We start from the raw sequence: 16,457 nt of genomic DNA, 5'->3' as shown, positions 1-16,457 counted from the left end.
TCACATACAAACATGGTTGGCATATGGCAGATAAACTTATATAAGTATTGGATTTGGACAATTTTTCTTGGGCTTTCAGATAGAGTTCTTCAAGTTGAAGTAAATAATAATCTTTATCTTCTGTTTTTACATTAGGTAAAATTGCATGTTTACAAATACATTGAGTACCTATCATATTTATTTGTTCTCTAATCATCGTTCTAATTAAATTATGTTGGGTTGAATCATCATTAATTTTAGAAATGATATTAACGACATCAGAATTAACTATGGGATTTTTTATTGAAAGTGATGATGTCAGTGATTGAGGTAAAGATGAAGACATTTATTTACCTTTTTATTTTAGTTTATAATAAAAAATATATGAAAATATGAGTAGTCCTGTAGAGATTCCAAATAGAACCAATCCTGTACAATCACCAAACTCACCATCAAACCTACAATCAAACCAACAAACAAACACCATAACACAACAATCAGTAGTTGGTCTAACTCCGAATTCATCTATAACATCAATAATGGCCAATCCAAAAGTTAATCCAGAAATATCTGAAGTTCTTTCCAAAATTCAAGATATGACTAGATATATCAGTGACCCTAACCAACGTGCTTCTTTCATAAAAGCTTTGGGTCAACAGTTAAATATGATAGGTAATTCTTCTAAATGTGTTTGTATTCACGCTCTATTTCCTGACCTAAAATATGAAGAAAAAGATTATCATTTACAACAAATTGAAGATTTGTATAGAAAAGCAAGGGAAAAACCAGTACATAATATTTATAAAAGTTTGTCTGCTATATGTCCACCCTGTTTATATCTAAAAATGGGTTTGTTATCAACAGACGTGGTGAAAGATTTTAAAGACTCATCTTGTTCCAACAAAACTGGGCCTCATAAAACTTATAATTTAGGACCAATGGCACATGTCTTAACAAGTTATAATGTTAATCAAAAAGACTATCCTAACATGCAAAATGCTATGAATATATATTTTCATCCAGGTAATATTCTAATCTCTGATTCAAAAATCTTTTTACAGATGTTAGCTATGCCATCTAATCTCATAGATCAGGGGGTTAAAGTAATTTGGGTTGATACAGAGGAAACTGTTCCTTGCGTTAATAATAACATTAACGACCAATTGCAATTTTATGAAAAGTTTATGAAGGCTCTCCCTGCTTCTCTTGATAATGGTTATTACAAAGGTGAGCCTACACCAACTGACAAGAGTAAATTAATAACTTCTCGACCTCTTAAATTTGTTAAAGCAGCTAAAGGTGAAGAAAATTTAGTTTTACTAAAAATCTTTGATGTAAATTCAGTTCTAAACATATATTATTCTCAACTAATTCAATCACAGCGACGTTTACAAGTGAAAACTATAACAGACAATGGTGGAAGTAGATTATATTTGAATCGAATCAATTTTGCTTGTTATGAACCCTTGTCCACACATCGAATACATGATTTTCTAGCCATAGCGATTGCCCTCTTGAATAATCCGGAAGACCTTAAAAAATACCCTCCACTCAATAATGAGTGTATCACTACTCCACATAATATTCTCATCATTAATAATAAAGGGAAGGCCGTGTTTACTGACAGTACTGAACCTAAATCAACTACAGCCTGTGAAAAATTGAAACGAGGACTTAAAGATGGTACTAAATATCCACCTCATAAAAGATTTGTAAATACAGCACATACCATGACACCTAATACAAATCTCAAACCTGGAGATCCTATTAAACCAGACAGTTTTCCTGACTTAAATATTACCACCTCTCCTGATCTCGCTGATATTGCTATGGAGAAACATATTAACGATTGTGAAATGTTTCGTAAGAATTTAAAAGCAAATATTGACAATTTGAAAAATTACTTTTCAGAGTTTAATGATGACCTGAATATACCTGTTGATATAAATAATGTTAATTATTCGATTTTCGATATTGCCATTGGAATGTCTCCCTCAAAAATACTCGATATCAATCATAATCTTGCAGGTGAAACACCCAATGGTATAGATATATTTTCAGACTATCCCGAAAATGGCACAAATATTCTTGAAATAGCATCGCCTCATGTAGTATATTCAGATCAAATCGGTTTTGTTACTCTCAAGAGCCTATGTTCTAATTAGATGTTAGTATTAAAAAATACCATTGCCCATTTGCAAAATATTATGAATTGCAGTCTTAGGGTATTTAGGAAATTTGAAGTAACACAGGGAAACAACATTACAACTCTTCAACCTAATTATTTAGTATAAATACGAAATCCTTCTGAATATCTTCAAGTTATTGATAAAACTATAAAAGCAGATACATCCATCCCCAACTTCCAAATAGAACCTCCTAATGTATATCATATACCACAAGATTTGTGCGATTCAATGTCATGTAATCAGTATGTAAATTTGTATATCCCACCTAAAACACAAGGATGTATATGGTAATTTATATTATAATTAGAACTTTTCAATTATAGTTAATAATGTAATGTTGGCCAATAAACGGTCTATATGGCAATTACCAAAAATACTTATTTTTTTTTTATGAATTACCCTCTAATATTTTTTTTTATTTTGGTTATTATAAAAAAATGAACATTTATATATTTGTTGTTGGTATATAATTACTAATTATTTTATTTTTAATATGGATGAGAATCCAGTCCACAAACAGAGACACCTGTTTGTGGACTGGATTCTCATCCATATTAAAAATAAAATAATTTGTAATTATATACCAACAACAAATATATAAATGTTCATTTTTTTATAATAACCAAAAAAAAAAATATTAGAGGGTAATTCATAAAAAAAAAATAAGTATTTTTGGTAATTGCCATATAGACCGTTTATTGGCCAACATTACATTATTAACTATAATTGAAAAGTTCTAATTATAATATAAATTACCAAATACATCCTTGTGTTTTAGGTGGGATATACAAATTTACATACTGATTACATGACATTGAATCGCACAAATCTTGTGGTATATGCTATACATTAGGAGGTTCTATTTGGAAGTTGGGGATGGATGTATCTGCTTTTATAGTTTTTTCAATAACTTGAAGATATTCAGAAGGATTTCGTATTTATACTAAATAATTAGGTTGAAGAGTTGTAATGTTGTTTCCCTGTGTTACTTCAAATTTCCTAAATACCCTAAGACTGCAATTCATAATATTTTGCAAATAGGCAATGGTATTTTTTAATACTAACATCTAATTAGAACATAGGCTCTTGAGAGTAACAAAACCGATTTGATCTGAATATACTACATGAGGCGATGCTATTTCAAGAATATTTGTGCCATTTTCGGGATAGTCTGAAAATATATCTATACCATTGGGTGTTTCACCTGCAAGATTATGATTGATATCGAGTATTTTTGAGGGAGACATTCCAATGTCAATATCGAAAATCGAATAATTAACATTATTTATATCAACAGGTATATTCAGGTCATCATTAAACTCTGAAAAGTAATTTTTCAAATTGTCAATAATTGCTTTTAAATTCTTACGAAACATTTCAGAATCATTAATATGTTTCTCCATAGCAATATCAGCGAGATCAGGAGAGGTGGTAATATTTAAGTCAGGAAAACTGTCTGGTTTAATAGGATCTCCAGGTTTGAGATTTGTATTAGGTGTCATGGTATGTGCTGTATTTACAAATCTTTTATGAGGTGGATATTTAGTACCATCTTTAAGTCCTCGTTTCAATTTTTCACAGGCTGTAGTTGATTTAGGTTCAGTACTGTCAGTAAACACGGCCTTCCCTTTATTATTAATGATGAGAATATTATGTGGAGTAGTGATACACTCATTATTGAGTGGAGGGTATTTTTTAAGGTCTTCCGGATTATTCAAGAGGGCAATCGCTATGGCTAGAAAATCATGTATTCGATGTGTGGACAAGGGTTCATAACAAGCAAAATTGATTCGATTCAAATATAATCTACTTCCATCATTATCTGTTATAGTTTTCACTTGTAAACGTCGCTGTGATTGAATTAGTTGAGAATAATATATGTTTAGAACTGAATTTACATCAAAGATTTTTAGTAAAACTAAATTTTCTTCACCTTTAGCTGCTTTAACAAATTTAAGAGGTGGAGAAGTTATTAATTTACTCTTGTCAGTTGGTGTAGGCTCACCTTTGTAATAACCATTATCAAGAGAAGCAGGGAGAGCCTTCATAAACTTTTCATAAAATTGCAATTGGTCTTTAATGTTATTATTAACGCAAGGAACAGTTTCCTTTGTATCAACCCAAATTACTTTAACCCCCTGATCTATGAGATTAGATGGCATAGCTAACATCTGTAAAAAGAATTTTGAATCAGGGATTAGAATATTACCTGGATGAAAAGATATATTCATAGCATTTTGCATGTTAGGATAGTCTTTTTGATTAACATTATAACTTGTTAAGACATGAGCCATTGGTCCTAAATTATAAGTTTTATGAGGCCCAGTTTTGTTAGAACAAGATGAGTCTTTAAAATCTTTCACCACGTCTGTTGATAACAAACCCATTTTTAGATATAAACAGGGTGGACATATAGCAGACAAACTTTTATAAATAATATGTACTGGTTTTTCCCTTGCTTTTCTATACAAATCTTCAATTTGTTGTAAATGATAATCTTTTTCTTCATATTTTAGGTCAGGAAATAGAGCGTGAATACAAACACATTTAGAAGAATTACCTATCATATTTAACTGTTGACCCAAAGCTTTTATGAAAGAAGCACGTTGGTTAGGGTCACTGATATATCTAGTCATATCTTGAATTTTGGAAAGAACTTCAGATATTTCTGGATTAACTTTTGGATTGGCCATTATTGATGTTATAGATGAATTCGGAGTTAGACCAACTACTGATTGTTGTGTTATGGTGTTTGTTTGTTGGTTTGATTTTAGGTTTGATGGTGAGTTTGGTGATTGTACAGGATTGGTTCTATTTGGAATCTCTACAGGACTACTCATATTTTTCATATATTTTTTATTATAAACTAAAATAAAAAGGTAAATAAATGTCTTCATCTTTACCTCAATCACTGACATCATCACTTTCAATAAAAAATCCCATAGTTAATTCTGATGTCGTTAATATCATTTCTAAAATTAATGATGATTCAACCCAACATAATTTAATTAGAACGATGATTAGAGAACAAATAAATATGATAGGTACTCAATGTATTTGTAAACATGCAATTTTACCTAATGTAAAAACAGAAGATAAAGATTATTATTTACTTCAACTTGAAGAACTCTATCTGAAAGCCCAAGAAAAATTGTCCAAATCCAATACTTATATAAGTTTATCTGCCATATGCCAACCATGTTTGTATGTGAAAATGGACTTAATCTTTCGGGAAAATTTAAATGATTTTCATTATAATGAAATGTGTCATAATAACATTGGAATACACACCTATAATTTAGGATATTTCTGGCATTCTCTATCTAGTTTTGGTATTAATTACAAAATTTATCCCCAAATTAAACAAACACAGAACATATCTTTCTTCCCTGGTAATGTTATCTTACCCAATCCAAACATTTTGTTACAAATTTTAGCTATGCCATCAAATCTCATAGATCAAAATATTAAAATTGTTTGGGTTAACACTAAAGAAATAATAGGCGAAATAAATGTTGACGATTTAACTGAAATTTACACAAAATTTGTAGAAAGTCTCCCATATCCTTTGGAAAACGGTTACTATAAACGTCCATTAAAAACGAACGATGGAATGACAATGAAAAGGGAATCAGCACTCCTTCTTCACGATTTATTAATTAAAGTTACAAAAAATTATGATTTTAATTCAGTGGATTTAAAAATCTTTGATATTAACAATATCATGAGTATTTATTATACTCAGTTAATTAAATCTCAGCAACGGCTCTTACAAATAAGAAATAATCGATTGTCATACTGTGAACCATTATCGACACATAGGACTCATGATTATATAGCTATAGCAATTGCTCTTTCTTACTCCCTGGATGATCTTAAAGAATTACCGCCTCTCAATGGTCGATGTATCTTCACGATGCATAACATTCTTATTGTTAACAGACAAGGAAGAGCTATTTTTACTACAACTACTGCCAGAAATCAAACCACTGAATGTATACAGTTAAAACGAGCTCTTAAACCTAAAATATCCACCCAAACCAGATCACCCAATGTATTACAACAGCTCAAAAATCCTGTTAGACCTATAAATATTCATCCTCCTTCTTTCATACATGAGACCAAATTATCTGTCTCATATTGTAACTGAGAAACCTATGGTTAAAACGTATCAAAGTCATTTAACTTCAAATACTGATAATTTAAAACAGTATTAAAATACATTTAATGATGATCTAAATGTGGATGTGGTAAATAACATTAACGATATTTCCATTCTCGATATTGCAATTTGAATGTAACCTAGTAAAATATTAGATATTAACTTGAAACCGGAAAAAAATCAAATATTGATATTTCCACTGACGAATCCAATGGAGAATGTATGATGAGGATATTAGAAACCACCCCTCCTAATACTGCTTATTCATCTCATATAGGATTCATTTCCCTTACAAATCTATGCAGTAATGAAAAATTAGTTTTAAAGAATATGGCAACATTTTTACCAAATATATTAGCTCGAGATACTGGCACAAACTTCATTTCTAAAAATTCTTTACGGAATATTACCCATAATGTAAATTTTTTGGCTGAAATGAAAGATCACAACGAGTTTATTGAGTCCATAAAACAACCAAATTAACAAAGTAAAATAAAATAAAATAAATGACTTCAAAATCAACCTTTGATATTATTAATCTTAATGATGCCCTTAAAAACAAAAAATATAAAAAAGCTTTTCAAATTTATTTAGACTTTGAAAAATCTATTCTAAAAACACTCTTTGTTAATTAATGAAATTAAAATTATACCCGAAAATGAAAATAGTCCAGAGAGACTAAACCCATTTCCTTTGATAATATGTTCAACGCTGTTCAAATTAGCATTACAAGAAGATGGGAAAAATTATATAAAAGAATTTAAACCAAAAGAAAATATTCAAAAATTAAATGAATTCTTTAAAAATACCGATAATATTGACCAAATAGTAGGTTCATCTCTCATTAACGATCTACTAACCAACCTTATACATTGTGCAATTAATGAACTTGAAAGCGAAAATATGGATGGACCCAATCTCATGGACAGAATTTTTGGTGTATATAAATTATTTGAACAGTTTCTATTTGCCCTTGAACGTAGTCATCTTTATTCACCATTTTCAATCTACACTCAATTGATTTACCTTTGTTTTCTGTTATGCAAACGCATGAATGAACTCATAAAAAGTTGTGTTAATATGAATACAATCTCTAATTCAAAAATAAATGAAATTGAAAACACATTCAAAATAATTTAAACCAATTGGAAAACAATAATAAATTTTGTATACAACAAATACATGAACATTATCAATGGCAACTAAAAAACTCTCAACAAATTTATAAAAACAACATTGAAGAAATTTACAGAAAAACAGAGGAAAGTAAAAAATGAATTATGGAAAAGGGTTAACCTTTCAACTATTGACACTATACAGGAACAAGAATTAATGTTAAATAACCAACTTGAATTAATAGAAAAAATCATATCCAAAATAAAAACGTATGGAATGGATGATGATGATGATGAATTAACAGAAGATGACCAACGATCATTGAGTCCTAGGGATACAAACCAATCGCTCTTTGACCATTCCAATGTCAGCTGAACACGATATTGTTGCTTCTCCTGCCGGGCTTCTGCCTTAGAAGCTTTCAGGCATAATCCCACGAGTACCTACTTAATCAAACTTATAGAAATATAAAATAGATATTATTAGTACTACCATCATTAAGTTGAAATTTGTATCCATATAAGGGGACGGCATTGTCAACTTCTGATCATATTACTATTTTCTACCTAGTTTCTATTTGTCAATGATAACTGATCGTTTTCAAGCATAATAATATAGTAGTCACTGTTTATAATTCTTTTGTTTTGTATAGTTGGAGTTGCTACTATCCCAAAGATTTCTCTTTCACAGAAACATATTAAGGATAAAAGAGCTGTGTCCCCATATGATATGTACTGGTCTAATTTTCCTGTTGTGGATGAATCTGTTCTATTATTATTATGATTATAATTATTATTTGTTTTGCCGTTTAAGCCTTTAGAAAGAATGAACATATCAATATCATTTATTTGATGAGGGGGTATATTGAAAGCCCCAAATTCTTTCACCACGTCATATATGGTATAAGGTTTGATAGATATCAGTCGACTGTATTGCTGTTTGACTATTTCATCATCATAATTTGTTCTATAACTCTTCCTTTTCCTTCCCAAAGCATTATAAACAGCCCAATTATCTATCAGTATTGCTCTCATATCTGAATATTTAGGGTATTTATTGACAATATATTTATATGACTTACTAACACCATATTTATTTTTAGATAAAACACAGTCATAATACGTTAAAATATGTGTAAAATATTGACACATGTTCAATAAAGTTAAAACATTTTGAATATATGATCGTTTTCCTGCTGTCCATAAAATAAGAATATTGTGTTTGTTGGTGGCTTTCATATAATCTAACATCTCATATAAAAATGGCCGTGTATATACTGACGGAAAACTATCTGACAAATTCAGATGTAAATGTTGTTGTTCATCATATATGGCTAATGTATTATCGAAATGAAAAACAAGAAGAGCCGGGGCTCTTTTTTCCTCGTTAAGATATCGTACATATTTATAAAAAACATATCTTGAGTAAAATCTTCAGTATCTAACATTTGTTTACTGTTAAAATAATTATTAATATTGTCATCATTATTATTATTATTATTATTGTCATCATTGCTTATTGGCGACAATATATCAGAATTAATTGTAGATGTTGTAGTGGATGTAGTTGTTGTTCTTGTTGATGTAGTGTCACTAGTTGTAATAATTGCATTAGTATCATTAGTTATATCAGAAGGAAAAAATGATAAAAGTGGCTTTGTAGTCATATTCGACGATATTGTTTTCTTATTTTTAAAAAATTATTTAAATTGTTTTTTTATTGGTCTTTGAAGGGAACAATTGGTAACATGGGATGCCCGAATAATGTGGAAGGAACATGTTTTATTACTTCTTCAATGAAATGTTTGTTAGAGTGTCGCATTTTCTCAGTGGAAAGTATATTTTTATCAAGTAAACATTTTAAATGAATCATGGTATGAACGATAATAACACAGACGTTAAGAGCTGACATTCCCATTCCATTTAGACTAGTGTTGAACATTTCTCCATTAGACATATTTACAAATGTACTATATAAAATACGATGGGAACCTAACACCTTATATCGTTTATCAGCTCCAGGCATAACCAAACTATAAGCATCTAGGCCACTTCCAAGAGACCGATCATTATCCTTGTTTATATAATTTTTATCATCATCTGTTTTTGTTTTATATATGTTTATTAATTCATTTATTGAATAAAAAATATACACATTATTAGTAGTATTGTCCAAATAAAGATTAATATACTCACAATCTTGAGGATAGAGGAGTTTACCATTTTGATCTCTATCACCTTCTAACGCCAAATTGTCGATAAAAAGATAATTTAGTGGGGGTGATCTTAAATTTTTTTGAATTTCAAACCAACCCTCAAACAAATATTGATCATCAGCTCCAAACAAATTTTCAATTGTTCTAGACATAAGTTGCTGAGCCACATGTCCCATAAATCTAATCCAGTTATGATAAACTTTATTTATAATAAATTGAGCACTTTCATGTGTATAAATTAAAACTGTTATTGGTTCAGCTTTAATGAAGTTACTCTTACCTAAACACTCCTCAATATACTGTAAACGTCTTTCAACCCTAGCTATTCGCGTTCTTTCCTCTAAATCATAATCATCAATATAAGCATCCCTATTAAAGTGATTTTTCTCGTTTTTAATGTGACCATCTCGGTGTACATGATATGCGTCACTGGAGGGTAAGAGTCCACCTACTGTTTTGACAAATGGTATTCCGTGTCATCGTTGTTGTTGTTGAGATTTTCTTCTATTTTGTTCACTTTTTCTTTCACTAGTTGTTCTTGGTGTTGGTGTTGGTTTAGATTCTGTTGCTGTTGTTGTAGCTGTTTGTTTTTTTCTAATTTTATTATTAGATTCTTCATTTTCACTGGGGCTGTAAATTCCTCCTTTTGATGGGAAATAGGCCATTGAAACAAAATTTTCAATTTTTTCTTTTTCCTCTTTCTCTTTTTTTTTTAAAGAGGTTATTATTATTATTATTATTATTATTAATTTTTTACTATAAAGAAAACCTTAAGAGTGAAAATAATATCTAGGAATAAATAAATATACTACATTAGGCGATGCTATTTCAAGAATATTTGTGCCATTATCGGGATAGTCTGAAAATATATCTATACCATTGGGTGTTTCACCTGCAAGATTATGATTGATATCGAGTATTTTTGAGGGAGACATTCCAATGGCAATATCGAAAATCGAATAATTAACATTATTTATATCAACAGGTATATTCAGGTCATCATTAAACTCTGAAAAGTAATTTTTCAAATTGTCAATATTTGCTTTTAAATTCTTACGAAACATTTCAGAATCGTTAATATGTTTCTCCATAACACTATCAGCGAGATCAGGAGAGGTGGTAATATTTAAGTCAGGAAAACTGTCTGGTTTAATAGGATCTCCAGGTTTGAGATTTGTATTAGGTGTCATGGTATGTGCTGTATTTACAAATCGTTTATGAGGTGGATATTTAGTACCATATTTAAGTCCTCGTTTCAATTTTTCACAGGCTGTAGTTGATTTAGGTTCAGTACTGTCAGTAAACACGGCCTTCCCTTTATTATTAATGATGAGAATATTATGTGGAGTAGTGATACACTCATTATTGAGTGGAGGGTATTTTTTAAGGTCTTCCGGATTATTCAAGAGGGCAATCGCTATGGCTAGAATATCATGTATTCGATGTGTGGACAAGGGTTCATAACAAGCAAAATTGATTCGATTCAAATATAATCTACTTCCATCATTATCTGTTATAGTTTTCACTTGTAAACGTCGCTGTGATTGAATTAGTTGAGAATAATATATGTTTAGAACTGAATTTACATCAAAGATTTTTAGTAAAACTAAATTTTCTTCACCTTTAGCTGCTTTAACAAATTTAAGAGGTGGAGAAGTTATTAATTTACTCTTGTCAGTTGGTGTAGGCTCACCTTTGTAATGACCATTATCAAGAGAAGCAGGGAGAGCCTTCATAAACTTTTCATAAAATTGCAATTGGTCTTTAATGTTATTATTAACGCAAGGAACAGTTTCCTTTCTATCAACCTAAATTACTTTAACCCCCTGATCTATGAGATTAGATGGCATAGCTAACATCTGTAAAAAGATTTTTGAATCAGGGATTAGAATATGACCTGGATGAAAAGATATATTCATAGCATTTTGCATGTTAGTATAGTCTTTTTGATTAACATTATAACTTGTTAAGACATGAGCCATTGGTCCTAAAATAAAAGTTTTGTGAGGCCCAGTTTTGTTGGAACAAGATGAGTCTTTAAAATCTTTCACCACGTCTGTTGATAACAAACGCATTTTTAGATATAAACAGGGTGGACATATAGCAGACAAACTTTTATAAATATTATGAACTGGTTTTTCCCTTGCTTTTCTATACAAATCTTCAATTTGTTGTAAATGATAATCTTTTTCTTCATATTTTAGGTCAGGAAATAGAGCGTGAATACAAACACATTTAGAAGAATTACCTATCATATTTAACTGTTGACCCAAAGCTTTTATGAAAGAAGCACGTTGGTTAGGGTCACTGATATATCTAGTCATATCTTGAATTTTGGAAAGAACTTCAGATATTTCTGGATTAACTTTTGGATTGGCCATTATTGATGTTATAGATGAATTCGGAGTTAGACCAACTACTGATTGTTGTGTTATGGTGTTTGTTTGTTGGATTGATTGTAGGTTTGATGGTGAGTTTGGTGATTGTACATGATTGGTTCTATTTGGAATCTTTACAGGACTACTCATATTTTCATATATTTTTTATTATAAACTAAAATAAAAAGGTAAATAAATGTCTTCATCTTTACCTCAATCACTGACATCATCACTTTCAATAAAAAATCCCATAGTTAATTCTGATGTCGTTAATATCATTTCTAAAATAATGATGATTCATCCCAACATAATTTAATTAGAACGATGATTAGAGAACAAATAAATATGATAGGTACTCAATGTATTTGTAAACATGCAATTTTACCTAATGTAAAAACAGAAGATAAAGATTATTATTTACTTCAACTTGAAGAACTCTATCTGAAAGCCCAAGAAAAATTGTCCAAATCCAATACTTATATAAGTTTATCTGCTATATGCCAGCCATGTTTGTATGTGAAAATGGGTTTAATCTTTCGGGAAAATTTAAATGATTTTCATTATAATGAAATGTGTCATAATAACATTGGAATACACTCCTATAATTTAGGATATTTCTGGCATGCTCTATCTAGTTTTGGTATTAATTACAAAATTTATCCCCAAATTAAACAACCACAGAACATATCTTTCTTCCCTGGTAATGTTATCTTACCCAATCCAAACATTTTGTTACAAATTTTAGCTATGCCATCAAATCTCATAGATCAAAATATTAAAATTGTTTGGGTTAACACTAAAGAAATAATAGGCGAAATAAATGAAATAAATAATGACGATTTAACTGAAATTTACACAAAATTTGTAGAAAGTCTCCCATATCCTTTGGAAAACGGTTACTATAAACGTCCATTAAAAAACGAACGATGGAATGACAATGAAAAGGGAATCAGCGCTCTTTCTTCACGATTTATTAATTAAAGTTACAAAAAATTATGATTTTAATTCAGTGGATTTAAAAATCTTTGATATTAACAATATCATGAGTATTTATTATACTCAGTTAATTAAATCTCAGCAACGGCTCTTACAAATAAGAAATAATCGATTGTCATACTGTGAACCATTATCGACACATAGGACTCATGATTATATAGCTATAGCAATTGCTCTTTCTTACTCCCTGGATGATCTTAAAGAATTACCGCCTCTCAATGGTCGATGTATCTTCACGATGCATAACATTCTTATTGTTAACAGACAAGGAAGAGCTATTTTTACTACAACTACTGCCAGAAATCAAACCACTGAATGTATACAGTTAAAACGAGCTCTTAAACCTAAAATATCCACCCAAACCAGATCACCCATTGTATTACAACAGCTCAAAAATCCTGTTAGACCTATAGATATTCATCCTCCTTCTTTCATACATGAGACCAAATTTTCTTATCTGTCTCATATTGTAACTGAGAAACCTATGGTTAAAACGTATCAAAGTCATTTAACTTCAAATACTGATAATTTAAAACAGTATTTCAATACATTTAATGATGATCTAAATGTGGATGTGGTAAATAACATTAATGATATTTCCATTCTCGATATTGCAATGGGAATGTACCCTAGTAAAATATTAGATATTAACTTGAAACCGGAAAAAATTCAAATATTGATATTTCCACTGACGAATCCAATGGAGAATGTATGATGAGGATATTAGAAACCACCCCTCCTAATACTGCTTATTCATCTCATATAGGATTCATTTCCCTTACAAATATATGCAGTAATGAAAAATTAGTTTTAAAGAATATGGTAACATTTTTACCAAATATATTAGCTCGAGATACTGGCACAAACTTCATTTCTAAAAATTCTTTATGGAATATTACCCATAATGTAAATTTTTTGGCTGAAATGAAAGATCACAACGAGTTTATTGAGTCCATAAAACAACCAAATTAACAAAGTAAAATAAAATAAAAAAAATGACTTCAAAATCAACCTTTGATATTATTAATCTTAATGATGCCCTTAAAAATAAAAAATATAAAAAAGCTTTTCAAATTTATTTAGACTTTGAAAAATCTATTCTAAAAACACTCTTTGTTAATGAAATTAAAATTATACCCGAAAATGAAAATAGTCCAGAGAGACTAAACCCATTTCCTTTGATAATATGTTCAACGCTGTTCAAATTAGCATTACAAGAAGATGGGAAAAATTATATAAAAGAATTTAAACCAAAAGAAAATATTCAAAAATTAAATGAATTCTTTAAAAATACCGATAATATTGACCAAATAGTAGGTTCATCCTGTAGTATTGACAAGAAGATATAAGTACTTTCTGTTTTCTTGATTAACATTCCTCTTGTTGATGTGTTAATGCTAGATACTTTTTTTAAAAAGTCCTTACGTGGATTAACATTGAAGGCCCCAAATATTCTTGAATCACAAGGACTAGTAAATATTGGGCTTTGAAAAGGATATACCCTAACAATGAAGTAATTTTCTTCACTTCTTCGGCTGTGTACAGTCCTTAACACTTCACAGCAATTATATCCAGGTAACGAATATACATTGTTAGGAAATTTATGAGAAATTTTATTATCCGGAGATGTTTTATAAATCATGGTATTTTCAGCCTCCTTTATTCTTTTTGTAATTTGGACAATTGGATTTTTACTTGATCTGACCATCTTTTTCAGCTGATGCAAATAATTTTCAAATGGAAAAGCTGAACAACTGTCAAGAGTACCATGTTCCTCAACATCTGCTGTTAGGTGAATCAAACTGTGAACATTGTAGACTAGAAAATCTTTCCCATACAGATCACCACACCTTGATACAAAATTCAGCAAAAGGTCATGAGCATATTTGCCGTATTTTAAGGACATACATGTGGGCGAAACAAGAATACTTATACCAACACTGAGAGTAAGGAAATGATCATACATCTCTTGGGGTAGAATACCTTTCAATACAAGCTTTCCTGTGTAGACAAGAAACTATCTGTATTCAGTTGCCTTCCATCTGTCAATTTCTTCCAAACTTCGTGGTTTACGTGCAAAAATATTGGGCACAAAATCTTTTACGCTCACCAATCTAGCACTAATTTCAGAAATCTGGCGGCTACATAATTTAAATGTGTTTTTCCGTATCCAGGTGACAAGAAGTCGCTTCATAACACCAAGGCACACCTGGTGCATATAGTCTATGGGAAACGCTGCAATTAAGTCTATGTTCAAGTCACAGAATGGTGATTTACCATGATGATGTTGCGAGTTAGATTGATTACGGAAGCGTGTGTCTGTTCTAATGGTTAAATTTGTTACTTCTGGATATGTCATTTTCCCCATCCAAGTAACTTTCTGTTCACATTTGTCACAGCCATAATAACCTGAAAACAGTTTTATGGACTTCACCATAGCCTTAGCAGGTGCATCACAAATTACACATTGTAATTTTATGTTGATAGTTCTGTTACCATACTGAATCCCATGCAACAAAAGGTCATCCATATCAGATATAAAATCATATAAGAAATTTAAATCACTTGGCTTAGAACGTCCATACATGAGGACAACTGGAAAGACTTTCAAAGGTTTAATATTCATTACTGCACAGAGAACTGGCCACAAAGCATCATTTTTGCTTCTAAATATAGGAAGGCCATCAATGTTACATGACAATAATAATTGTCTCAGTCCTTTTATAGTTGCTTTTGGATATCTACTTATGTTTTTTAACAGTTCCTCTTTTAACCCAAAGTAGACATATTTCATTCCAGATTTTTGCTGAGTTTCTATGTACCTTTCAGAACTGATTAGTGTCCGAGCTGTTTTTGGTAAGTAGTCAATTCCCATTTGCCTCAAAATTTTTAATAATTCATCAACAGCATTGTGTGTAACACCATTCTTGTTTACCCACTGAATTAATAAATTCTGTGGGTAAACAAGTGAATGATGATTATCATGGTCATCATTCTCCTCCTCACTTTGAGAATTAGATAATACATCATGAATATCAGTAAGATTCATGTGTAAATCATCAATTTCAGAGCCTAATCCATACTCTTGATTTGACTCGGCTTCAAAAGAACTAATGTCATTGTCTGACGACTCAATCTCTGAACTTGATGCTGCCTCAGTAAGATTAATGGGTTCACTAGTGTGTACAGCTGTATTTGGATGCATTTTGTGTATACGTTTTAGCCTTCTTGATACTTGCATCCATCTGTTGTTGTATTGGAGTCGCTTTTTTCGCTTATACTCGTACATTCTGTTAAAGAGTGTCAAATTTCTACATTAGACTACCATATTACCTATATTATTGTTAATAATGTATTGACAGATGCAATATGTATTAAAATTCTAAAAATAAGTCATTCAATATATACAATGTGTGATAATT

General features: G+C 30.3%; 1 protein-coding gene across 1 annotated transcript; it reads right to left on the bottom strand.

Annotated features, from left to right (window-relative positions):
- Nucleotides 1–15,052: 15,052 nt before the first annotated feature.
- Nucleotides 15,053–15,829, bottom strand: LOC138355183 (uncharacterized). Its single transcript, XM_069310034.1, has one exon. The coding sequence runs from the start codon at nucleotides 15,827–15,829 to the stop codon at nucleotides 15,053–15,055; it is 777 nt and encodes a 258-aa protein (XP_069166135.1).
- Nucleotides 15,830–16,457: the final 628 nt, after the last annotated feature.

This window comes from Procambarus clarkii, chromosome 66 (assembly GCF_040958095.1).
Source record: "Procambarus clarkii isolate CNS0578487 chromosome 66, FALCON_Pclarkii_2.0, whole genome shotgun sequence".
NCBI classification, from domain to species: Eukaryota; Metazoa; Arthropoda; class Malacostraca; order Decapoda; family Cambaridae; genus Procambarus; species Procambarus clarkii.
The sequence above is the reverse complement of the archived record's forward strand: the minus strand, read 5'-3'. Positions and strand labels throughout refer to the sequence as shown.